The sequence below is a fragment of the Pinus tabuliformis genome, chromosome 1_1 (genome assembly GCF_031772625.1).
Source record: "Pinus tabuliformis cultivar Carrire ecotype Pingquan chromosome 1_1, CPIR1, whole genome shotgun sequence".
NCBI lineage: Eukaryota > Viridiplantae > Streptophyta > Pinopsida > Pinales > Pinaceae > Pinus > Pinus tabuliformis.
The window spans coordinates 755,292,632-755,319,194 of record NC_142297.1 but is presented as its reverse complement, the minus strand read 5'-3'; the positions used below and the strand labels follow the sequence as shown (position 1 = coordinate 755,319,194).

At 34.4% G+C, this 26,563-nt stretch overlaps 1 protein-coding gene across 1 annotated transcript; it reads right to left on the bottom strand.

The window, feature by feature from the left end:
* Positions 1-3,007: 3,007 nt before the first annotated feature.
* On the bottom strand, positions 3,008-3,814 carry LOC149216209 (uncharacterized). The gene has a single exon (XM_089389860.1). The coding sequence runs from the start codon at positions 3,812-3,814 to the stop codon at positions 3,008-3,010; it is 807 nt and encodes a 268-aa protein (XP_089245986.1).
* Positions 3,815-26,563: the final 22,749 nt, after the last annotated feature.

The following is a 26,563-nucleotide window of genomic DNA, read 5'->3' as shown; positions in this document are numbered from 1 at the left end:
TTTGAGCTATTTTAAGACCTCTCCATAAACCCTCCAATTCTGCGGAGTTGTTTGTGTCCCATCCGATCGATCCCATGAATATGCATTGAGGATTGCCATTGTGATCCCTGAAGACACCTCCATATCCTGCCTTTCCTGGATTCCCTTTAGAGGCACCATCAAAGTTGAGCTGGAACATATTGATGGGAGGTGGAGTCCAAGTATTTAACTCTGATCCCTGCACTGTGTGGTTCTTTGACCCAGCGGTTGTTTGATTTATCTGAATGCTCCAATTATCCCATATTGTTTTCTCCTGAGGTGTAGTGGGGAAGTCTTCCGCATGCCATTCTCTAGTTAACAGAGTTTCCACTAGATTCTGATGAAGTTTGGACCATATTTGCTCTAGCGACAAAGAGTGATTTTTGAAGATTCTTCTGTTACGCTCTTTCCATAAATTCCACATTAATAGTCCTGGGATTAGTTGCCAGAGAGCGTTGAGGAAATTGCTTTGATAAGGCGGATGATCCCATTTACACATAGTCGCTTTAATGTCTCCCTGTACTCTGCCTTCTTTTTTACTGCGAAAAACTGCCTTCTCCCAGAGTTTTCTGCTAACGTGGCAGGTTTGCATCAAATGAATAGCAGTTTCCTCCTCCTCCATACACATTAGGCATATAGAAGGTCCTGAGAAGCCTCGTCGTCTAAGATTATCCCAGGTCAGGATACGATTATGGCAAAGAAGCCATAAGAACGTGGAGACTTTCGGCCAGTTGGTAGAGCGCCAAATTACCTCCCAAAGTTTATCTTTGTTGAGCTGATCTTGGATGATAATCTTATATGCTTCCTTTGTGGTGAAGTGTCCTTTCTCTTCATATCCCCACCTGAGGATATCCATGCCTTCTGAGGTAGTGACTTGCCTTTTTTGGAGTTCTGTGTTGAGGTAATGTTTTGTTTGCTCAGAGCAGTTGGATAAAAATTGAGTAGCATCTTGCCAATGCCTGTGCTCTTGAGTGGTACCTGTTTTCCAGAACTGTCTGACTGTGTCCTGTTGATTCATTTCTCGTTCTGGAATATGGTGATTTTGAAAAATATCTCTTAACCTTGGTAATTGTTGCCATGAATCCCCCCAGAATCTCGCAGTGGATCCGTTTTTAATTTCCCAAAAACTGTGTTCTTGTATGAGGCTTCTTTGTTGCAAGGCTGAATTCCACAATACCGAACCCGTGCTTAGCTCAGTCAATCTTATTCTTTCCTCTATAGGACAGTTGCTTGTGTATTTGGCTGTCCAAAGAGAGGCCCATGGAGTGTTGGGATAGGCAAGCCATCTCCACCAGATCTTTGCCCCCATTGCTCTGTTGCTGTGCTCAGGATCCCTTAACCCCATACCTCCTGCTATTTTAGGAAGACAAACTTTATCCCACTTCACTAAAGCCCATTTTCTGTTTTGCCCTGAACTGCCCCATAGAAAATTGCGCTGCAAATTCTTGATTTCTTTAAGGACCCATTTTGGGGCGGCTAGGATAGAAAAAAGATAGAGGGGCATGGATTGAAGGACCGCTTTGATAAGGACGATTCTGCTGGCCATATTCAGAGCTCAATTAGTCCAAAGGGTAAGCTGAGCCTCAAGTTTTTCCAAGAGTGGCTTCCAGGAGGAGTGCTTCAGGGCCGAGGCCATTAGAGGGGCACCTAGATATTTGGAGGGCAGAGAGGCAGTAGTGAATCCCAAGATTCGTTCTATAGATCTCTGAGTGGGCACAGGGGTATTAAAGAAGAAGATTTGGGATTTAACTCGATTTATGAGGGCTCCTGAAGCATCAGAAAAGGTTGTCAGGATAGATTTGAGGAGACGAGCTTCTTGCACTGAAGGATGTCCATAAAGCATATTATCATCAACAAATTTCTGATGTGAGTAGACCGGGGAGTTATTGAAAGAAAGGCCTCTTAATTGCTGGGAAAGTCTAACAGAGGTGATGTATCTACCTAAGCCCTCAGCCATGATGACAAAAATGAAAGGAGATAGGGGGTCACCTTGTCTAATGCCTCTGGAGGGCCGGTAAGTAGCTGAAGGAATGCCATTAATTAAGACAGAAAAGAATGCTGAAGATAGAAGATTGAAAATCCATCTTACCCATGAGTGAGCAAAACCAAAGGCTAAAAGGATTTTTTGAATATAAGCCCAACTAAGACTATCGAATGCTTTGGATAAGTCTAGTTTGAGCAACATACCTGGTTTCTTGGTTTGCTTTAAGGAGTGGATTATCTCATGCGTTAGAATGATACCATCTGTTATTTGACGACCTTCAACATAACCCGATTGCTCGGGCGAGATGATCAGAGGGAGCAGCGGCTTTAATCTTGTCGCTATGACTTTAGAAATTATTTTGTATATGATATTACATAGAGCGATCGGTCTATATTTGTCTGGGGTATTGGAATCTTCTCCTTTTGGAATTAAGGCTATGAAGGTAGCATTTAATCCAGGATACATCCATCTGAGTGCTCTAGATTCCTCTACAACCTGCCAGACTTCCTCCTTAACCAAGTCCCAGAACTTGTGAAAAAAATTTGAAGTAAAGCCATCCGGACCTGGCGCTTTGCCTTCCTTCAGGTTCCGCATAGCTTCTTCAACTTCTGCTAAATTAATGGGTTTGAGGAGAAGACTGTTGTGTTCCTCTGTTATTAACTTTGGGATATTCTTGATGATCTTATTGATGGCCGGCATTCTATTAAGATCGGGTTCCTGATGCGCCTTCTTAAAGTAATTCAGGAATTCCTCTTCAATGCCTTCATGCGTTTCAACTTTATTCCCCTGTTCATTTTTGATATGAGAGATGTGATTGATCATTCTGCGTTGAACCGTGGTTTTATGAAAGAATTTGGTGTTCTTTTCTCCATTTTTTAACCATCTGATTCTTGATTTCTGTCGCCATAATATTTCCTCCTGTTTAGCTCTTTCTATGATTTTGGTTTCTAAAGCTTGCTCCTGCTTGGTTAGTTCCTCCGTGCGCCTGTCAGAGATGATGATTTGCTAAATTTTCTTCATTTCCGAATTGAGAGAAGATTGTTCTGTGAATATGGTGCCAAATGTATTATGATTCCATCTTTTAATCACCCCTTTAAGGTGTTTAAGCTTTTGTTGAAATCTCGCCATCCTGGTACCTTCAGATGGATTGAAGTGGACCCAAGTTGATCTAACTAGCCTCTCAAAGTCCGGGTGAGTAAACCAGAATTCTTCAAAACGAAAGGGACGTTTGATGTTGTTACCTGGCCTATTCCATTGCAGTTCGATGGGCCAGTGATCTGATCCTGAGACAGGAAGAATGGAAGCTGTGAATTCCCCTCCAAGGTGAACCACATTATCTGAGATGAGGAACCGGTCAAGGCGCGATGCTATCTGCTGCTCTCCCTCTCTTTTGTTACTCCATGTGAAGAGACCATTGCCTGTAGGGACATCCACCAGCCAGTTATTTTGAATGAAGGATTTTAGTAGATTACCATCAGTATTTGCTCTGTATCTGCCTCCACGTTTTTCTTCTATGCTTGCTGTCATATTAAAGTCACCTCCCGCAATCCACAGTGGATGAGTTCTATTTGAGCTGAGATCTGATAGTGTGTTCAGGATCTGAGTTTTTTGTGCTGTGTCCTGAGGAAAATAAACATTTGTTATTAGCCCATGGGTATTAGAGCCTAAGAGGTGAAAGTTTGCCTGAATGAAGCTTTTGTTAGCTTGAATATTGTTTAGCTGTATGACTCGCGCATCCCAGAGGATTGCCAATCCTCCCGAAGCTCCCTGCGCATCAACAGCGATTACATGTCCTCCTGGCCATGCTTTCATTGCTATTTTTTCCAAAACATTTGAACCACATTTCGTTTCCTGTAAGAAAAGAATGCTTGGTTTTTCTTGCATCAACATATTTTTTAATAATCTTCCTTTCCTGGGGCTATTGAGCCCTCTAATATTCCATGATATTAACTTCATTGAGAGATTTGGGGGTGAGGATTAAAATACCTGGTCAGTTTGGCATACCTCCCTGACTCCACTAAAATCTCTCCAATCTTGATAGTTCTTTCCAAAGTGGATTTCCTACCTCTTTTCTTAGTATCCTTTGAGATAAATTTTCCATCCCATGGACTTCCTATTTGGACACCTAGCGAATATTTCTTTTGTGCTTTGTGCAGCACTTCAACCAGGTTATTTACTCGAAGCTTTATTTCAAATTACAATTGTAATTCAAATTAGAAATAGAAGAAATTTTAACAAAAAAAAGATTCACATGAAAAAGTAAATTGTTTTTAATGAAAAATAAGTCGCATACAATATGAATGTCACATGAAATATTGAGTTGTTTTTAATGCATGTACTTTTATCTATAATAAGATGGATCCTAATGTTTGTTTGAGAACAAATGCTCACAAATAATTACTTCATTTTATCCATTATCACGCTTAATCCATTATACCTAGTGACAACAATGATTCCATTCAAATTGCTTTGAACTCCCTAAATATAATGTTAAAGAGAAAACTCCACGACCACGACCACGACCGCCACCCCCTCCCTTGCCTCGTCCACCATCAAAGACAGTGAACTTGGAGTTATGACCACGATAGCAACCCCTCCCTTACCTTGTGTCCACCATTAGAGGCATTGAACTTGGAATTAAGAGTACTCATGTTTTCTTTTCTCTAATTAATCTCCAAGGAATCAAAACTTGATCAATATATCAAGGACTCCATCAAGGAATAGATATATCATAAGAGAAGCTCAATAGGCTTTGCCAAAAGAGTGTGAAATAACACTTATCTCTGTTTTATGAAATAACTCGAGTGAGTGGAATGAATGGTGGGAAACACTTACCAAGGAATGAAATATTATTGGTCCATCCTTATTTCTATTATTATTTTTTCTTCTTATATTCAGTTTAGTAATTTTTCTATTTTCTAAAAAAATATATTTAGTTTCTGGTTTTTTTTATAACAAAAATTATATTTTCTTTTTATAAAAATGGATTTTAAACATCCATTCATGCTAAATTTGTGATTTTATGATATAATTTTAAATTATATATAAAAGGTAACTTAATGCCATGCGTTGTGTCACTGTGATGGGTATTATACATCTCTTCCTTGCTAAGTTATAGAATGTGCTTGGGTTTTCTTAATGCAATAAAATTAATTCTTCTCTTCATTATATCTTGAGATGTTCAACTTGCACCTAATAAAACAATGAAGTTAAAATAGGTTTGCCTTTGTTCTTTGTAGATTTCTTTCCCCATTAATCCTTGTCTTAAAAGATTAGTTGTCTTATGGTGGCCTTGAGTGGTCACTCCCATTAGTTGCATGCTTTTTAGTTTTATGTTAGTGATATTTCTTAGGATTGATAACATGTTATTTAATTTATGAGAATGTGTTATTTTCCATATTATTGTTAAATATTAATATTAAATATGTTGGTTTTGAACATGGTTTAGCAAAAAGTTCCCAAAAGGTTTATAGATTGTAATTTATAATGTAATGCTTCATTGCTTGATGAAATTGTTTTGAATATTTTTTTTAAAGGTTCATTGATTGATGAAATTTTTACGGATATTTTTTTCGTATATTAACTTGTATGTGATAAATTCAAAAGTCACCTCTTTTTGAGATTTTCATTAGTTAATTTCCCTTAAGGCTATCAATTTCACCATTCAGTCCCAGGTTAAGGAAATATAGGAGTCATGAAGTGGCATTGTCCAATAACTTAGATCTTGGAACATGTTTTTCTAGTAACATTATACTTCCTTTCTGTGTAAATTCTCCATGAAAATAGTCTCATGGAACATGAGGGACCTCAATAGTAAAGGAAAACAAATACACCTGAAAGAAAAATGGTATGCAAAACACCCATCAATAATGCTGATATAAGAAATAAAAATATTAAGTGAGGTTCTACCTCATATAATTAGAAAATGGGGGAGGACTTTCCAAGTAGTAGTGATTGATGATTAGATATAATTGGGTGGAATGACTATTATTTGGAATGATCAGGACATCAAGGTTACCAATATGTTTACCTCTTTTCACATTACGACAATATAATTTTAGTTAATTGACATCTAGGACTACTACCATGTATTCAATGTCTATGACTCCAATATAAAAAATGGAAAACCTCTATTTCTCAATTCTATTTCCAGCACAAGTAATTTATACTCCCCATCTCCATGGATTATCGGGAGTGACTTCAATATTATCAAGTGTCTCAAGGAAAATAAAGGATAAATCACAATGTTTACCAAAAGATTTTTTAAGATATACCATCAAGGCCCTAAAGTAGTATCCATTAAACTTCTCAAGCAATGAGTCTCCAACCCACACATGTGGATCAATGACATGTAATACATGTGTGTGTGGTGACTAACTTAATACACTGTTCTAATAACTGCACAAACTTAAGTATTCCATTCCATCACATGATTGACCATAGTGTGACATAAGTAAACCAAGAGTAGACATGAAACCCTTAGGTAAGAAAAATTCCCTAGATCCTCAATTAGGTTCTTAAATGATGAAGTGAAAATGAAAGGGGAAAATAGGACTTCATGATTTAACCATCACAAACATGTGATCAAGTGTGACTAGGAGTGTATATATTCATATGTTTTCCAAAGAGGGTGTGAATACATGAGTTACCATTCATTGGCCCTTATTTTTCTTTCTTTTTATTTTTCTTATATATAGGACTTAGGGAATAAGGTTTTCATAAGTTTTTAACAACTCATAGATATAATATTTACATTAATTTTCACTTTAACCTTAGAGTTTAGACTTAGATATGATTTTGGCTTTCACTTTTTGATTTTCTTTCATCACAAATGACAAAAGGGGAAATATTTTGCCACAAATCTATGAATGCTCAATCATAAAGGCGTCATGCGATGAAAACAAATTAATGATGTTATTCAATATAAAAATGATGGGTATTCTTGAGAAACACTTATGCTTGTGGATGTCTCCTCCATGGTTGAGAGGGAGTGAGCATTGACACCATATTATCCATTTGTCATGTACTATGGGCGAGACTAACAATCGTGAGCCTACTAAAGACACCAATAGGGAGAATGGTGGATTAGATAAACATCTGGGACCAATATTCTTTGAGAATTTGTGCTTTGACTAGGACTAACCGCCATAAGTCAAGTACATTAATCCAAGATAAGGATAGTCATGAGGATCGACATTTCTTGGTGTTAAATATTATGACAGTGGATTAGGAAATGATCATGCGAGGACATGCCTGATGAACATCCTAGTGCGGTAAGTGCCTAAAGGGGTAGTGGTGTTCAAATTTATGCCTCCCAACATTGTGCTATGATCCAATGGAGAGATATAACTTGTTAGTCAAGGCCTTTCTATTTTGACAATGTTGGCTATGATGATGTAAATCATCGTTGATGCTTATCAATTCAAATGCCTTCTTATATGAATATTTCAACTTGAGAGTAATTTTTTGTCTCATTATGAATATCTCCCTAGTTTAGAGGGAGTGTAATTATCTTCATTATCATCATCATCATCACCACCATCAATCTCATCATTGCATTATCGTCATAATCACCATTCATGTCGTCATCATCATGATTATGGACATTGTCATCAATTGTTCATAATTATAGGTGTCGTAAGAAATATCATCAACCCAAAAAATATTACGAGTGCTCAAAAAGGGTTGTTAGGACACATGATATATGAAAGAGAAATGACAACTTTACTTTTTAGAGATAATCGATGATCATCATCATCACTACCATTATCATCGTCATTATAATTTTCATCATCCCCATCATCATAATAAATGTAATTTCTATCAACATTGTTGTCAACTTCGTCATGAACATCATAATCATCATTCATGCCATTATTGTTGTTGATGATGACCAAGATGAAAATAATGATAATGATGATCAAATGATGATGACTTGGAAGATGACTCTAAAGATAATGATTATGATTATGACCATGACAACATTTACAAATTGGGAATATTGTCCAGGGTCATTAGCATCGCCATCATCATTGTCATTATAACCCCATCATCTTTATCATCATTTTGATTATCATAATAATCACAATTCATGTCATCGTCATCATCTTCATTATCATCATTGTCATAATTATTGACATTGTCATCAGTTGTTCATAATTGTTAATGTCATAAGAAATATCATCAATGCAAAAAAAAAATGTGTTGGAAAATGGATGCAAAAGTAAAAAAAAAAAAATGCGGGCAACAATAGACGTAAAATTTGATAAAGAGTGGACACAACATAAGTAGATGCAAAACAAGACAGAAAAATTGACACAAAAGTGGATGAAAAATTAGATGCAATAGTTGATGCAAACTTGGACACAAAATAGGATGCAAACATGGATGAAAAAGTGGAAGAAAACATGGGTGTAATAGTAGGCATAAAATTTAGCATGAATTGTTGTGAAATAAATGGGGATACAACAATGAACAAAAAAAAAGACACAAACTTGGATGCAAAAAGAAGGACAAATTGGATTAAAAAATGGATGTAAACATGGACCAAACATGGGTGCAATAGTGGAAACAAAATTAGATTCAAAACTGGACGCATTAGAAGTGGATGTAAAAGTAGATGCAAAATGGGATGCAAAAAATATAAAAATTATTTGATGCAAACTTGGACACAAAAGATGATGCAAATGTGGATGAAAAATTGGAAGAAAATGTGGGTTTCAATGATAGGCACAATATATGGCACAACAAAAGTGGATGTAATAAAAAGCACAAAAAAATATGCAAACTTGGATGCAAGACAATATGCAATAAGGGATGCAAAAGTGGATGCAAACATGGGTGAAATAGTAGAAACAAAAATGGATGAAAAATATGGATGCAATGGAAGTAGAAGCAAAAGAATATACAAAATGAGATGCAAAACCCAACACAAAAGTGGATGCAAAAATAGATGCAATATTTTGATGCAAAAGTGGATGAAAAATTGGAAGCAAACGTGGGTACAATAGTAAGTACAAAACATGGTACAAATAGTGTCACAACAAAAGTGGATGTAATGATAGATGCAAAAAAAGAAGCAAATGAAGATGAAAAATAAGATTCAAAAATGGATGCAAAAGTGGATGTAAACATGGGTGCAACAATGGATGAAAAATATGATGTAAAAGTTGATGCAACAAAATTCGATGCAAAAGTAGATGCAATATGAGACACAAAACCTGATGAAAATCTTGACGCAAATGGGGATGCCAAAAATGATTGAAAAATGGATGCAAAAAATGATTTAAAAAATGATGCAAAAGAGGATGCAAGAGATGATGAAAAAGTTGATGCAAGTGTAGGCGCAAAAAGTGGATGCAATAAATGATACAAAAGTTGGTGAAACAAAATTAGGTTCCAAACTTGATGCAAAACATTTTGCAAAGGATGGCACAAAACTTGGCATAAAACCTGGCGTAAAACCTGGTGCAAAACCTGATGTAAAACCTATTACAATACCTGGTGCTAAACTTGGTGTAAGACTTGGTGAAAAACTTGGTGCAAACTTTGCATCAAGTTTTGCACCATATTTGGTAAATGGAGACAAATAGCACCAAAAATGGGCTCTAGATGCAAAAAAGGAAGACAAAAGGGATGCTAATCACAGGTTTTGTTGTAGTGTGAATACAAGCTCAAAATGGGAGCACTGCAAGCAAAGGGATTGCCCAGCCTACTAACCAGCACAGGAAGATTGCTCCCTCGTGAGCAATATGCCACCAGAATGTCAACTTTTATTGAAAATCAAATCACTGCATCTGCCAGCACTTCTGAGGAAATGGGGCCACCAACAGGGCAGAGCCTATATGATAAACTTGAAAATCTATTTTTCATAGAACATGAAGTCAATCACCTTTTTGAGGTTCCTCCTAATTTTTATAGATATATAGAGGCAGATGAAACATTGGCGAAAATTCGAAGGCACCAGCTGCCCAAAGAGGATTGGTGGCAGGCAATGCTACAACTCTTACCTCAATAATCTCAGCTGTTTCGTCCTAGTCATCTTCCACTCATCCAAAAGCAAAAAGAAAAATCTGAACAGCATACAAGGCAGCCGAAAAGGGTGACTCAGCAAAAGACAGCGACAGCAAGCCAAAAGATAGGAAATGCGCAAATTTTGGGCAGCACATCTTCAGCCGACACCAACAGTCACAAAGTCAACATTCTCTGACCATTTTGGACAGCTAATGCACTTAGGAGTTACTACAACATTTACTTTCTCAACTACAATGCTCCAAGAGTTGGCACGATATTAATGAACCATTTAGTCATCAGCTAGATATTTTCTGATGTAAATTATGTATATATACCTCCCCTGGCAACGTATGAGGGGTTGGTGATTTTGATTCTGAGGCAAATGTATTGTATATTTTCAGATAATCTAATGCAAGAGGCTGGAAAAGCTCAGTGATTTCCTGGATGTTTGATGTCTTGGTGATGCTCTGCGTGATGTTGCAGAATTCCTGTGTTGTCTAATGGAACAATAAATTTTCTCAATCTATGTTTTGTCTTCTTATGTTTGTTTGAATCATACACATGTTTCACCAATATAGCATTAGATAAAAGGAATAGTACAGGAAATGTTTGATTACACCTTGTGCTCAATCTCTATTGCTGAAAATGTTTTCTTCAGAATTGATCATGAACATGAATTCTTAATTGCTCATGTTTACATTAATTCTATAAATATGAATGTTATATAGGAATTCTTCACTGCTTCTAAATAATATTCCCACTGTTCTCCATATCAGACTGTTGAAAGATCCTTAATTACCTTTCATGCCCTGATTACATCACACCCAATCATAGATTTAAAGAATTGTTTCTTAGACACTTATCTGGCTCTGCGGCATCACTGTTGTATCAACACAGACATATCAAGCAAATTAAGCATCACTGACTCCATGACCAATGGCCTAGAGCACCCTGATAAACATATATATATCTTGACTGAAGTCATCATCCAACAAAATTCAAAACAAAACCTTGAGCATCATAACTAGCCTAAAATATTATACAAACAAAGTTAAATCATAAAGAGAGAGCCCTCTCTAGTCATAGGTAGGCTAGAACCTGTGACCCAAAGATTGGTTAGTGGTTACCTCGGCCGTATTCCCTTGGGAGTCAAAGGAAACAACCTGAGTGATAACACCGTGAACTCGGTGATGAATCCTCCAATTATTCGATCGATCCAGTGATCAACAATGTGCATGATATTATCCTTCGATTCTTTCAATCTGTGCACTAATTCTGGAGTCCACTCAATAGGTCTGTTAAGCTTACACCTTCCTTGGCTATCCGCTAGCTTAACGATCCACTCGTATAGCTCAATAAGAAAAGACACAAAGAAAATTTCATGGATCTCTATATATAAGTAGGACTCTCACCACTCTTCCCTTAATAGTTGCGGATTCCTATTTTCCTACGCCATGAACTCATGAATCTTTCTGTTCAACCAATCTTCAATTCCTTTTTTTGTCAGATTCTAGTGTTACGACATCTGACATCTCTATGCAGATCCCGATCCAAGCAACGAATCCATTTGTTGGATGATGGGGCCTAACCTAGGTTCAAAGTTAGTTAGCCAAATAAATCCATGTACTACTGGCCCTTTCGGCAATAGTTCGCGGAGCACGGGATGAGGTCTTACCAAAAGTAGTATGGGGGACTGTTGGAACTAGCTTTCCACACCCTTGAGATTTCTGAGGGTTTGATTTGGTCCAACTTCTTGTCCCTACGCGTAGGTTGCTTCGCACACTTTCCTATCCTTTGCACCCTAATATACTTTCCATCGCACAGTCCTAACCATGGGCTGTGGGGCTTTTATGCTATTGGAGTAGTGCTCTACACTATTTCCCTAAGTCTCACTTGAAATATTATCTATCTTCCCTCACCAATTACTTATCTTTGTGTAAATAGAAGCCTTGTATTATATTTAATTATACATCACACTGACATAAGTTCACACAACAAATAAACAATACACTTGCAATTTATACTCAATAATGCATTAAACACGAAAAGATACACAAAACTAAGGTAAACTTCTCTTTATTAAGTCTTCCAGCGATTACAAACTTGAACTGCCCTGCGCACTCAATTGAAGGGGTTCGCATACTCAGCTGTAGACTACTAGGCCTCTGTGCACTTAGTGAAAGAGCCTTCTCCTACTTTATGACCCAAAGGCACACTTTACACTTTGACTCGGTCTCTTAAACTCATCATCCTTCCTTTCCTTCTCTATATGCTATCTTCTACCCTCAGAGCCTTGCTCTATTTATACAATCCCATGGTCCGCGGACCATGGCAGGTCTATCAAGCTGAAATTACATTACAAAATCAAGGGCAGATAACCCTATGACTCTATTATGACTTAAAACTTCGCGCTCATAATTTGCGGAGCTTTTACAAAGGATTTGGTCAAAACATGGGCTTTAAGCTCCAAAACATGCATTGGGGGGATTCCATGCCCAACAAGTTCATCTGAACAACCATCAGACAAGGTAGAGAAAGGCTCAGAAAAGAAACTAGGGAAGGTAATGGAAAATTCAGAGCAACCTAAAGAGAATGTTTAGAAAATTGACCCAAAGCAGAAATCAGATTTACAACCCTTGGAAGAGGAGCATGGTCTTTGGACCATGGACGTTGATGGTTATCTCAAGAAAGATGGGGAAGGCACTGGCATTTGGATCTGAAGTCCACATCATCAGCAAGGTGAGGTCCCCTAGAATGTTAAATTATACTCATACAAGTTAGCTTTTGATTTCACTAACAATGAGGGGGAGTATGAAGCGCTAATCATAGGCATAAAGATCATAAAAATATTGGGTGCACAAAGAATTTCTATGTATGGTGATTTAGAACTTTTGATCAAGCAAGTTAAAGGTGAATATCAATCTCACCATCCACGGATGAGACAATATAGAAATCTTGTTTTAAATATTTTGAGAATGTTTTTAGAATATACACTTTTGGTTCTACCAAGGAATCAAAATCTTATGGAAGATTCTTTGGCTACAGCTACAAGCAACAAAAAATGTCCATGATGTATTCTATATGATAATGAATATCATTGGTTGCTAGAGAAAATTGCCCCATGAACATCATCACCATCATGATCATGATCATCATGCTCATCATCAGCATCGTCATATGTATTGACATCAACCTCATTTCCATCAGTATCTATGTCATCATGAGCATCACATTCCATCTCAACATTAGACCCAATGTGATATGGATCTATGTAATGAGGATCATTTAGATCTTCTCGAAGATTCTTTTTCTACAAAAAAAAAAATATTTATAATGAAAAGTCATTATTTATTTCATGCAATAATTAATTTCTTTCTTATATATCTAATGTTACAACTTATGAAATGGAATGATAATCATATTACATCATATCATTGTGCACATGTTGTAATAAAATTTCTAATAATTTACAACGAAGATGTCATTCCAATGATCTAAATCATTCAACAATTCTAACAAATATTAGTAAATATCATAAAATAATCATTATACAGTTTAACTATCAATTGTAATTTCTACCACATAATCTTAAGTACTAACCCTCTCCATTTTGTGCTATATATACACTACATTTCCACACTCAAGTTAAGGGATGGTTATTTTTTCCTTTTAATGTTGAGCACTTAGATGTAGTAAAGGTGTTGAAGGTGAAATGGTTATGGGGCTTGTTGCCACAAAAAATGTGGTGAACAAGAAGGGAAAATTCTAGTTAGCGTTGGTTCACATGCAATTTTGGTGATGAAGTAGACCCCAAATGACTAGCCTAATATTGCACAACTTGGAACAACATTCAGGCATAAAGTGTTAGATTGGTATATGAAATATAGAGAAAATACCCTAGCAGTTTAGAGTAGTAACTTGTTAGGGATCAACCAAACCTTACAAAAGGAACTTCAAAACCCTGTGTATGAATCTCAGTGCATTACTGACATTAAAGAAATTAAACAAGTGCAAGCATAACCAATTTCTGACTATGACTAGAGGATCAAGATATTGCTAGATAGATTAACGCTCCAAATTCTCAACGCATAGCATAAGAAATGGTTTATTGTAGGATTCCTCATATAAGTATACCTCTCACTCAACAAAGAGGGACATCGTAGTCAGAGGCACTAGAAATAACAATGAGACTACAGTCAAATCCAGGTGGAGCAAAAGGATTAGTAGGAATGACACAAGTGCAATTACAACTGGTAGCTCTAGCTCTCTAGCTAGAAGAAGTAGTGAAAGGGAGCGTCGCTTTATCTATGCCACTTCCTTGAGAAATGGTTTTCTTTGCAACTCACTTGTAGAATACCTAGGATATAGAGGGATATTTCCACCATAGGCTTAGGCTTAGAGGTCAAAACAGGTTGACGACTTATCGTTGTCCTAAAGGGTTGCTATAAGTCTGCACTAAAAATGTAAGTTGATTATTAATTATAACTTCTATAGGGCAAACACTCTCAATTTAGATGATTATTGCAAATGATCTGTGTTTTCCTAACAATTTGAGAACATATTGAGTGTAGAGTTTGTCAGGGTGAGTAATTATGCATCAAATTAAAGTTCAAGATAGTCCTTGGAATATATCAATTGGAAATGTTCACTTCACAGACTGGGCATGATGTACCTCTATTCACTGGTGAACCTATGGATTTTAGATATTGCAGAAATTTTCATCTAAATAAATCGAAATTCCTTATGAATCAACCTCTTGTTAATGAATCAGAATGGTGTTGGAACCCATTTGGAATTAGGCTTGAAACCTAATGGAAACATATTCAATTATACCCTTTGTTGATCAAGAGAATTGACACCAACAACTACTTGTTATGTTCAATTTTATACAAGTTTAAGGTTGAGCATTGGTGACATGAATTATAACCATGAATCATGGGTAGGATCCTTTAACTCAATCAAACTAACAAAGGGTCATTGATATCAACCTGACAAAGTTTTGGTTTTGTAAATGAAGTGCATTCGCAAATTGGGAAGCCATAGAGGTGTTTCTACCACCCAACACTACACTAGCACATGGGGGATCCAAAAAACAAATTTAGAAGCACAAATATAGGTAACAATGAATTGACAAGAAGATGATGTAATAACAGATGTTGTAAAAGCAAGCCATTTCATCTTGCTTGTTAATTCTTGAACGTGGGAATCCCAAGAGGTGTTTCTTCCACTCAACACTACAATAGCACTTGGGGATCAAGAAAACAAATTGAGAAGCACAAACATAGGTAACAACGAATTGAGAAGACGTTGTTATAAAAACGAATGTTGTAATACTAGATGTTATAACAAAACATTCCAAAATAGCACATGAATTTTAAATCTATTGAAAACGTTGTATCAACTGATGTTGTAACACCCATTACCATTGAAAATGTTGAAACTAATCTAAAATTTGATGTTATAACTACTATTGAAACTACTAAAACAATGACAATTCTACTAGATAAGGTAACAACATATTTTGTAACTACAAATGTTGTAACAATAGAGGCAGTAGAAATTCATTTAATATTGTTGAGGGAAGCTTGAAAGTGGGAAACCAATGAGGTTTTTCTACCTCTTAAAACTACACCAACAGTTGGGGGATTAAGAAAACAAATTGACAAGAATAAACAGGTAACAGTAGACTGAGAATCATATGTTCTAACAACGAATATTGTAACAGTAGATGTTGTAATAATGAATTCCATAATAGATATTATAAGAGTGGATATTGTAACCACAATCCTTTTCATATTTCTTGTAAAAACTTGAAAGTGGGAATTTAAATAGGTGGTTCTACCACCCAACACTACACCAGGACTTGGGGGATCAAGAAAACAAATTGAGAAGCACAAACATAGATATCATTGGATTGAGAAGTAGATTTATAATAGTGGATGCTGTAACAACATATTTTGTAACAATAGATGACATAATAGTATGTCAATATTAAATCTTCTAAAAATGCTATAACAATTGATGTTGTAATATCCACTACTATTGAAAATGTTGAAACTAATATAAAATATGATTTTATAACAACTACTACTATTGAAACTACTGAAAACGTTATCATTACAGCGAATGTTGTAACATAAAAATTTTTAATAACAAATGTTGTAACTATTGATGGGGTAGAAATTCATTTAATCTTGATTTTCAAAGATTGAAAGTGGATAGCCAACGAGGCGTTTCTGCTACCCAACACTACACTAGCACTTGGGGGATCAAGAAAACAAATCGAGAAGCATAAACAAAGGTAAAAATAGATTGAGAAGCAAATGTTATATCAACGGATGTTGTACAACATATTTTGTAACAACAAATGCCATAACAATTGTCAATGTTAAATCTGTTTAAAATGTTAATAACAATTGATGTTGTAGCACCCATTACTATTGAAAATGTTGAAGCTTCCATTAAATTTGATGATATAATAACTAATATTATTCAAACTACTAAAAAAACAACCATTACAATAGATGTTGTAACAAGAGGTGGTGTAACAACAAATTTTGTAATGGCATAAGAGGTAACAATATATGCCATAACAATTGTCATTGTTAAATCTACTAAAAATGTTGCAACAGATGATGCTATAACACCCATTTATATACCTTCAACCTGGTAGTATCACCACTTTCCCAAGAATTTGAATAACTCTTTCTTAAAATGTGGTGAGATAAGAAAAACCCTTTACAAATTTTGACTTGATACAATAATTTAAAGAGTAGTGATACTAAGCAAGTGCAACAATTTTATGCTAAGTTTAGCAAAAATATAGTTCAATTCCAACTCATTGTAAAACTCTTCCTAGGGATGCTCAAATGCATTATGTTGAAGCCTTTGATTATGAAATTATTCATACCAAGAGATGAGAACATAACTTATGAGTCTTTGGCAACTTTATCTAGTATTTTTAGGATCCTTTTTTACGCAAACAAGAAGTGCGAAATTGAGGTTAAACATAGACCATGAATATTTGATAATTCTAAACATTGGCAAGTTTTTGATCATGATCACAAAATTAAAATATTTTTAGAGATGAATTAGGAGTTTGAAAATACATATATTGATGAAAGAATCAAAACAAAAAAAATGATGAAACAATGCAAGAGGGTTTTTCTAGGGCACCTAGTCCAAAGAGGCTTCAAAGGTATTAAGAAGTAGGTACCATACTTATTCTTTTATTTGAGAAGAAATAACATATAATGTTAATATAGAACCCTATCTTGAAAGGTTGTAGCAGTTTCTAAATTTATATTCCAGTTAAGAGAAAGACTTTCATGGAATTCTTGGAGCTAGAAGAAGTTCAACATCTAACATGATCCTGCAAGGAAATTCTAACTTGGTAATCATGTTAAATCCTTGGGTGCTTTGAAATATAAACGTATTGTTGTAGGATTTTCTTTTTAGAATAAATTTATGAAATTTGATTTCTAAAACACCAAAAAAAATTAAAAAATTATATGCACTTTGTAATAATTTTCATGCTTAATTTATAAAATTTAATATACTAATCTTTTTTTATGTATTATATTGTTTATGATAAATTTTTGATAAATCACTTTATTTAAAGCGCGAGAACCTTCGGATGATGGAGATATTATCTGCCTAGATCGATAGAGTGCACGCCTTCTCGACTACTGGTGAGCACCAACATTGCAACAATGATGCTGCAACAACTAGGGTTCCTACCTTACTCTTATCAACTTGGTAGTTCGTAACAAACTTGGAAGTGTCGATGTTGTATGCACAATTACTAGTTCTCACTACAAGTTGTCACTTGGTTAGCTGGTGCAAGATTAGTGGGAGCTCAAGACAACATCTATGTATTCCAGAAGAAGCTTTATATGTGATGAAAGGAGAGAAATATTACTCTACAGATGCTACTCTAACTGCAGAAAGGAGAAAGAGTGAAATGTAAAGCAAACCTAGTAAACCCTAATTAACCAAGTAATCCTACTTCTGCAGAAAGCACTATGAAAACCATGAAATGAATTCCATTACCTATGCAAGGAAGTAAACAACATCTAACTAAGCTATTTTTGGAAGTAAATAAGCAAAAAGCATCTTTTAGGGTTTTTATGTATTTTTATGTGAATTTGAGATGCATGTAATTTATTGTGTGTGAATGTGGCAGTGAATAGGTGGTGCTGAAGGGTGGTTTTTGGACTTGAGAGGACGTAGGATCGTGTGGATGGGTCCTATGAGGTCTTATGTGGCCTTATATATGATTTTCCTACACTTGGACTTCAAAAGAAAGCCTATTCATCTACAGGAGCACACTAGAAATCTATAGGAGGAAAACAGGGAACTACAAGAGGCCTACAGGAGGAGGCCTAGAGTAGTTTTCACTATTTTCAGGGTGTAAGAGTGGGTGAAAAAGGTGGATGCATTTTGGAATGAGGTGTTAGGGTTCCTAAGGTCTACCATGAATCACAGGGATAGAGGAAGATGATTGGGTTTGCTCAAGGAGAGAGGAAGAAGTTCAATGGAAAATGAAGGAAACTAAGGAAGAATAGAGGTGAGGTTTGGGTGACCTGTAGGGCATGGATCGGATGGAGGATGTGATGGCTGATAATCTAGCCTACTGCAAGAAGAGATCTTCTACAAAGGAACTGATACTCAACCAATAAGATCAAGAAAGCAATGAAATGAGTGCATCTAGAAAAATAATGTTTTGCATCAAAATAGTCTAAACTATGATCTATGAAAGGAAATTCTAAGAAATGATGCAAAAAAGGAAAGAATGAGAGAATACTATTGCAAATAAGGAAGTGAGCATGATGAAGAAGATCTGAAGCAATGAAAAACTAGACTATTAACTTAGTAAAAAGTTGCAAACACTAGAAGTTCTATAATTGAGGAAATCTATGTTTTTTGGGCAGCAATAGGGTCTTTGCCTCAAATCATGCTCCCAAAGGGAGGAAGAGAGGCCAAGGCACTGTTGCTAGCTTTTTTAATCTTATTTTAATAACTACTTAACCTTCTATAGAAACCACAAATGGAGGCAAACTAATGAATCATCAAAAGCAACCTATTCTTAGCCATAAAAGAAATACACCTAACAATGACCTAGTCTACAAACTGAAATAAAACATACAAATACAAGTAAAGAGGAGCTTAGCTGATTATATTGGGCCCTAGCCCAAGATATTTAGCCCTATAAGGTAACTCAATGCTAAATGAAAAAGGATTCCATCTTTATTTCCAAAACAATAGCAAGATTACATGAAACTGTTACAAGATGGTAAGCTCAAAGTTGAGCAGAGTTTACACAAGAAAAAATCCAAAAAAAATCCAACAAAAATCCAACTCGAATGAGGCCCTAGGCCTTTCTACTTATACATATGAAGCTACCAATAGCTTCCTTAAAATCACGGAGACTTTTCTCACAAAACTCGAGATAATCATCAGTCATCCTCCACTTACTCAGCTGCCTTCTAGTGTATGATTTGGCTGCTTGTACTCCAAGCTGAGTGAAGGGGGATTCGAAGTGAGGACAAATAAATGAGGGGGATTCCCTCCTATGAGTCCTCCCCTTTTCCCACTTCGAGTTATTTATGTTGTTTATCCACTGGATCCTTGACATTGACCTCAAAATTCATCAATAATCTACATTAAACACATGTTAGACCATATGTCATCATAAATAACTTAAGTCACTCCACAAGCATAAATATAATCAGAAAAGCATACAATAAGAGAGAATGGTTGATTTTACTAGGTCAGGAACTAAAATGAGCCCATATATTTACCCATTTATGAGGCTCATCAACTACTTCACAATTAACAGAAGGGGCAGTGTAGAAAGTGGTTTACCCCTTCCTACGCTTGTGATGTTGTGGCCTAACATAAGTTATGCACCCCAACTGCAATTAAACACACTTACACTCCTACCCTCCACGCAAAGCTACTGTAGTTTTCACTATTTTATCCCACTGCCAAGTTTTAAATCCTTCAACGATTTTAGAATCCCAACAAACATTTATCCTCACTGCTATATTTAAAACCATTACCATTTTGATTACCATCAACCATACCACCCATTATAACTCAAAAAATTATCTCATTAAATTCTACCCACATCCAATTTCTCCATATCACCTAGAATTTCCTCCAACCTCACTCTCGTTTTCCATTTTTACAGTTGAACCGTCTAGGAAGAGTTATAGTTGCAATGAAGAATATAATCGAAGAAATCATTTTAATTCATGTCATTACAAGAATTCACGGAAACATTCAATTCACAGATAATTCAAATATTTAATTCTTTTTAATTCTTAACATCTCTTCGTAGCAGGGAGAAGAACTCCAAAATCAATCTGGGACCATAACATCCTTTGAAACACCCAAACTAGAAGAATTACCATTAGTAGACCAAGATAGTAGAATCATAGAAACCAAGTTTGAATTTGACATGTATGAACTTCAGAGATGGGAATTTCAAAAATATCAAGACAACAGTGATGAATTATCCTCATGGGAATATTTTTACCATATTTTAATTTTCCCAAAACCTATTATTTTCCTGAATTTATGATATATTGTGTTGATAGGTATTTACCTAGTGAAAGAGTTTTTATTGCCCATCATTTTCAACCCTTATTTTATATAACCTATGAGTTTATCTTGCAAGCTATAAATGTCACTATTCCAAATTCTCTACATCCATTCTCCAGTGAAGTGTTACTAAGAATTTACTAGAAATTAACGTTTCAGTAGAGGGCTTCAATTTTTAAATCACTCATTCGTGAAGGAACAAGTATTCCTTCTCAAACCCCACCCTATCCGTCATAAATATTTCCTGATATTTCTAGACAAGTCATATCCACGATAAGTTATTTGTTAGGGTATCTAAATAATGATATAGTTGATGAGACTATTGTAGGTTTTCTATCAAAATTTTCAACTAAAAAGAAGCGAGAGATATTATTAAATTTTATCCAATAACTTTGAAATTCTATTCATGATCAGTTTCAAACATTGGGAAGTGGGAGGAATTTCAAATATCAGTCTGTACTAATGTACTTATTTTTATATCATCAAGTGGACAAATTTCAAATTCAGCTATAAAGACAGGATGCACAGGGAAATTAATTACTAGTGACACATTATACCTCCAAAGTTAGAAGAAATTTTGAAGAATATTATTTTGTTGACTTTGTGGATAAATTTTTTGTGTATGTTATAGTATTTTAACTGGGAAGTGGGTCCCTATAACTTCATTAGAAGTTAAAATAATTTTGCAACTTAGTGATCAAACAAAGTTTGGGGGATTGTATCTATATAAAAACTTTATGGAAATTAGACTATATGGGTTTGAAATTCCACTATACCAATTTCTTGTGTTCTTTACTATGTGCATATTTTCTCTTGAAAATATTAGGAAGAGTTTGAATGTGGATCAAGTAGTTTTTTGCCAAGGAGAAAGAAAACTTTCCTGGAGCTTAAAGCACAAAAAGGGCCTCTTGTAGTTAATTACAGATCAAATAATAAAGTATAAGAATTTTTTTTAGTAGAAATGAAGTTTAACTTGAGTTTCACTTGACCATATGATCTGATAGGAAAGATTTAAAATATCATTGTTCAACAAAAAACAACCCCTTATGTTCATATGTCTAAGCCAGAGATAGACAAGTATGGTAACAAAGATATTTGGGAAGAGAACACATTACAAGAATTGATAGAGGAGAAACTTCTGGAACAACCAATGGGACCAAAGGTGTTGAATACACCCCATATAAAAGAAAATGAGTTGAGGAGAATGTTTAATAATGTATCAAGTTTAGAGACTGGCCAATTTATGGTATAAAAAAGAATGAATATGAGCGAAATAGAGGAAATCATGTCAGAGTCAATATATTATAAGGTCTCATCACCAAAAACAACTACTGTAATTTGAAGTGAGCCTATATTTAGAGTTCAAAACATTGGGGAAGTATCATAATAGTGTACTCCTTCTACTCCAAATTTATTTTCCAAATATTTGGAGATCAAGAAAAAAATGAAATTCTGAACGAAATCACTTATACCCAATTGTGGAGACAAACTTATTCCACAAGAGTAGACTTCTAATAGTTATATATTTGGAGAAACATCAATTTTAGACAAATGTTCAAGGAGAAAAACATCTCGATGATATCAAAATTTCCCTACTCTCTTTTAATCCCAGGAAAATCCACCCTATAGACCAAATAAATTTACATAAATAAACTAGAGAGATGATCTCTTGCTCTCTGACAAGCTCATCCATGAATGTCAAAAGGTTGCAATATTCACTAAATAATAAGCCAAGCAAGCTAAATATGGACAGGATGACATTTTTTGCAAAGGATACGATAGTTAAATCTTTAGAAGATTTACTTACAAACCTAGGGTTGGATCCTCATGATATCAATGTTGCACATGAAATTATTCTGAAGAAAGATACAAATACATAATATCTAAAGAAAAGGTCCAATTTCTCACCATTGATCATCCACTAGCTCAATATGTAGGAGAACTGAAGAAATAAGAGAAACTCTCTATTGCTTATTATAATTGAAAATAACATACAGATACAAAAAATGGAAACATAATTGGAGAAACCGATAAAGGAAAAAGAAGAAGATGGAAACATAGTCATTACAAAAGTAGAAGGAGGCTAGGTAGAAGACACTATATATAAGATGGAAGAGGCACTATCTTCCCTCATTCTGTAGAATGGATAACTTAACAAACTAAATCTGAAGTTAAAGAGATAAGAAAATAGTAAAATAAATTCAAACAATGCTCTAGTAACTGACATGCAAAAGACCGGTGCTTTACAAAAATAACTTGAGCACTATTTAAGTAGCTCTAATACTTTTCAATGATTTTCACGGACCAGAGAATGAATCTGGATAGATATTATGTCTTTGATTTATAATATTTGTTATTGTATTGAGATTATTTTAGTACAAGAGGAGCTATTATAAAGTGAATAGGAAGCAATTGATGAAATAAAAATACAACTGACAAACACACTTGTGTAGGATATTTAGATAATTAAAACCATAAACACAATGTCAAGAGAAGATCTTGAAGAATTTGGAATTAAAGATAGAACAAAATTAGTCATTCAAACCTCAAAAGTTATAAGGAAGAAAACCCTTATGATAAAGACAAAAGAGAAATGTGAAAATTTACAAGTGCAAATCAAAAGATTTTACAGGAAATTTTATATTCTCCAATAGAAGGGTATTCCATCCTTCAATAATGAACGTGGTCAAATGGTAAATGAGGAATAATATCAAATACTATCAAATAGATAAGCACTAGGTAAGTCAAAATTTGTTGGAATTCAGGGAGAAATCAATGGTTAGAAACTACTTTAGATCTTAGTTAATGATATTTTCATTTGCTATGAAGTCAAACATTTCTTGATTTTAAAAACTTAATTTGGAAAGTATATTGAGGTAGCTGAATCATATAGGAAAATGATTGATCTTGGTTTTCAAGTAGATGAAGAGTGGGATCAATTGGTCAAATTAGTTGAATAACTTTTGGGGTTCCAAGGAGTAGTTTTACTAAATCTTGTTGTGCAGTGTGTCCCGACTCTTTTTAGAATTTAATGGAGAAGTTTCAAATGATTCCTGGTATATGATGTTTGTAGTATGTTTTCTTTTCTTAGTAACTTTTCATTTGTGTTATTCTTCTTCTAAGGCATGTTTAATGAAGCTGTTGGTTTCTTTCCGTTATAGAAATTTTGAAGTCAAAAATGGGTCTCAAAATAAAATGTATAAGGAAAACAAACTTTATAAGAACAAATAATATTTGAGATGATGATGTCAACCATGGGGAATTATTCACCGCTTTTTGGAGTAATATAGTGAAAAGATTTAAAAAAAAAAGAGTAACTTTTTCAACTCGTATTTTCAACTTGTATCCCTATGGTTTTACTAAAATTTCAAGTGGGAGAACTGATTGGATACATAATTTAACTTCTTATCTGAGTACCCATGTTGCATAATTTCAATGGAGCTTGCTATAGGAAAAATAAGAAGTACATGAAAAAATTATTGCAATCACATATTTTAGGGTATTTCTCATTTTTCATGTAGCAGGGTTCATTGGAAATATGTAACAAAAGTAAAATTTTGATTAGGAATTAAAATTCACATCTAATGATTTCTCATGCTAAAAAATCGTGTTAAACCGTAGGGAGATAAGTTGAAAATACGAGTTGAAAAAATAGTTTTTTCCTTTTTCCTTATAAATTTTGATGATGTAATCTAATATTATTTTATTATTTTATAATATTCATTAGGATGCTCATTTTAGACATCAAAATTTCTCTAATGATTAACAAATTTTTCAATTTTGTGAAAATTATTGAGACACCTATGACTTTTATCTAAGAAACATTAAAGAAGCACTCTACAGTCTTTGCATCTTATTTTCTTTCATTTCATGCTCTCTCTTGTAGATATAATGCATAGGATTTTGTTTATCCCTATGCTTTAAACCCTAATTTCTTCCTTTATAATTTTGAAATTAAAAGAATTAGATCCCTCTTCTCATTTCCCTCTACTACTTGACATTTTCTGGCATCATATGTTGATTTTTTTCTTCCTCCAAGCTATAGAAAATCCCTTCTGTTTTCTCCCTACATTTTTCTCCCTTCCCTCTAACTATTTTAAATAGAAGTAATGCAAAATGGATGGATAGGGGTTTGATTATTTTCTCTAATATGGAGTGAATGAGATGCATAAATTGATTTTGTGACTCCCAAAAGCCAAATTTTATGTGATTTCAAACTTTTTATTTTAATATCCAATGAATCGTAAAGTAACAATCCACTAGTTATAGTCACATACACACATTTTAACCTTTAAAGTTTGTGTTGCTTACTGATTATGTATACCTGTGACACAATCATTTTCAATCCCACTACTCACTCTTTACCCCTTTATAGCATGGATAGTAGCATTGGAGATATATCTCATCAATAATTTAACTTATACTAATTATTATATTATATATTGAGTTCATTTAGAGGTATTAAAAATTCAAATTTTAAAATAATATATTCTCTAACATATAGGTTCAAATCATTTTTTTTAAATATACAAAAATACAGACATTTAGTGGTTTAAAATTATGTTAAATGAAAATATGAAAAAAAAAAAGTATTCCATTATTTATCATAATCCTTATCTAATACTTATAAGAGTTGTGTCATGTAATCATATTGGGAGTAGAAATTAACAAAAAGGGTATATATTGAAAATAGGGGCATTTTAGTTAGAAAGGTGCACTGAAAACTAGCTAAGATTAAACTTATTATGCGTTTAGCCAATTGGATGGAGAGAAAAAAAGTGAATTGATAATATCTGACTAATTTCATTTTTGTGTATTACAGGATCTAGAGGAGGCCATGGACAAAGGACGTGGATGATGTAGACCTACTAAATAAACGAGAGAAAAGTGGGTGGCCACAGAATCAGATATGGAATATGCATATGCAATAAAGATAAGAATATAAATCAAACTTAACCAAAGGTGGATGGTGTTTGTGAATTCAAAAATGTGGCAACATAGACGAGATAAAGTTATAAACTATGTTATTCTTTTTTTCAAATCCAAAACGCGATATCAATATGTCAAATATATGAGTAAAGTGAGGTTTTGTGGTGGATAGTATATTTAATGAAATAATATAATTAGTGTACTAAACAACATTGAACATGTTATGTATTATAGGGGAAGGATGATTCCATGGAAACAAATGGTCTAATATGAAATAGGGACACAACGGATGTCAGGGGACATCTCGAAATTAAATTTTGAATTAACTTAGGAATAATTTTGTGATATGTCCATCATTTTTCACATTATTATTAGAATTTATAGTGTATTATCCAATCTTGAAATAAATTAATTCATGTTTTTCATATTTCATATGGAGATTGGTGCAAGTTCATAATCTAAGCATTCAACTAGCAAAAGAAAAAAAAACATATGTACATGCGAGTGGACGTAAAACTATTAAATCATGAAGAACACAATGGGTGGAAGATAATATGACAATGGATCCTCCAGACAAAACAAATAAATTCTCTAAAAAATATGGTTGGTCAAGACTATAGTACATGGGATGGTATTTTTTAAGTGATATTTGATTATATTTCATTGAAATTAACACATTTATGATTTATCCACTTCTTTCCAAACATAAATAATGGTTGAATTTGCTGATAAGTAGAAGATGATAATGAAATAATTACTATGAAGAGCTAATATCCAAATCGACTATTATTATTTGGACAAGATGATCCAAACCATCCTTTAAACCATACAAAGGTGAAAAGAGTGTATTTAAAGAGAACTCTACCACCTGAGAAATTTGAATGGAAGATGAGATTATCATACACCAATGACATCCCACCTAGCCTTAATGATTATGGTCATGATAGTGAAAACACAATTCATGGAGGAATAAATGAAATTCTTAGAGGTTAAAAATGATGGAAATAATCA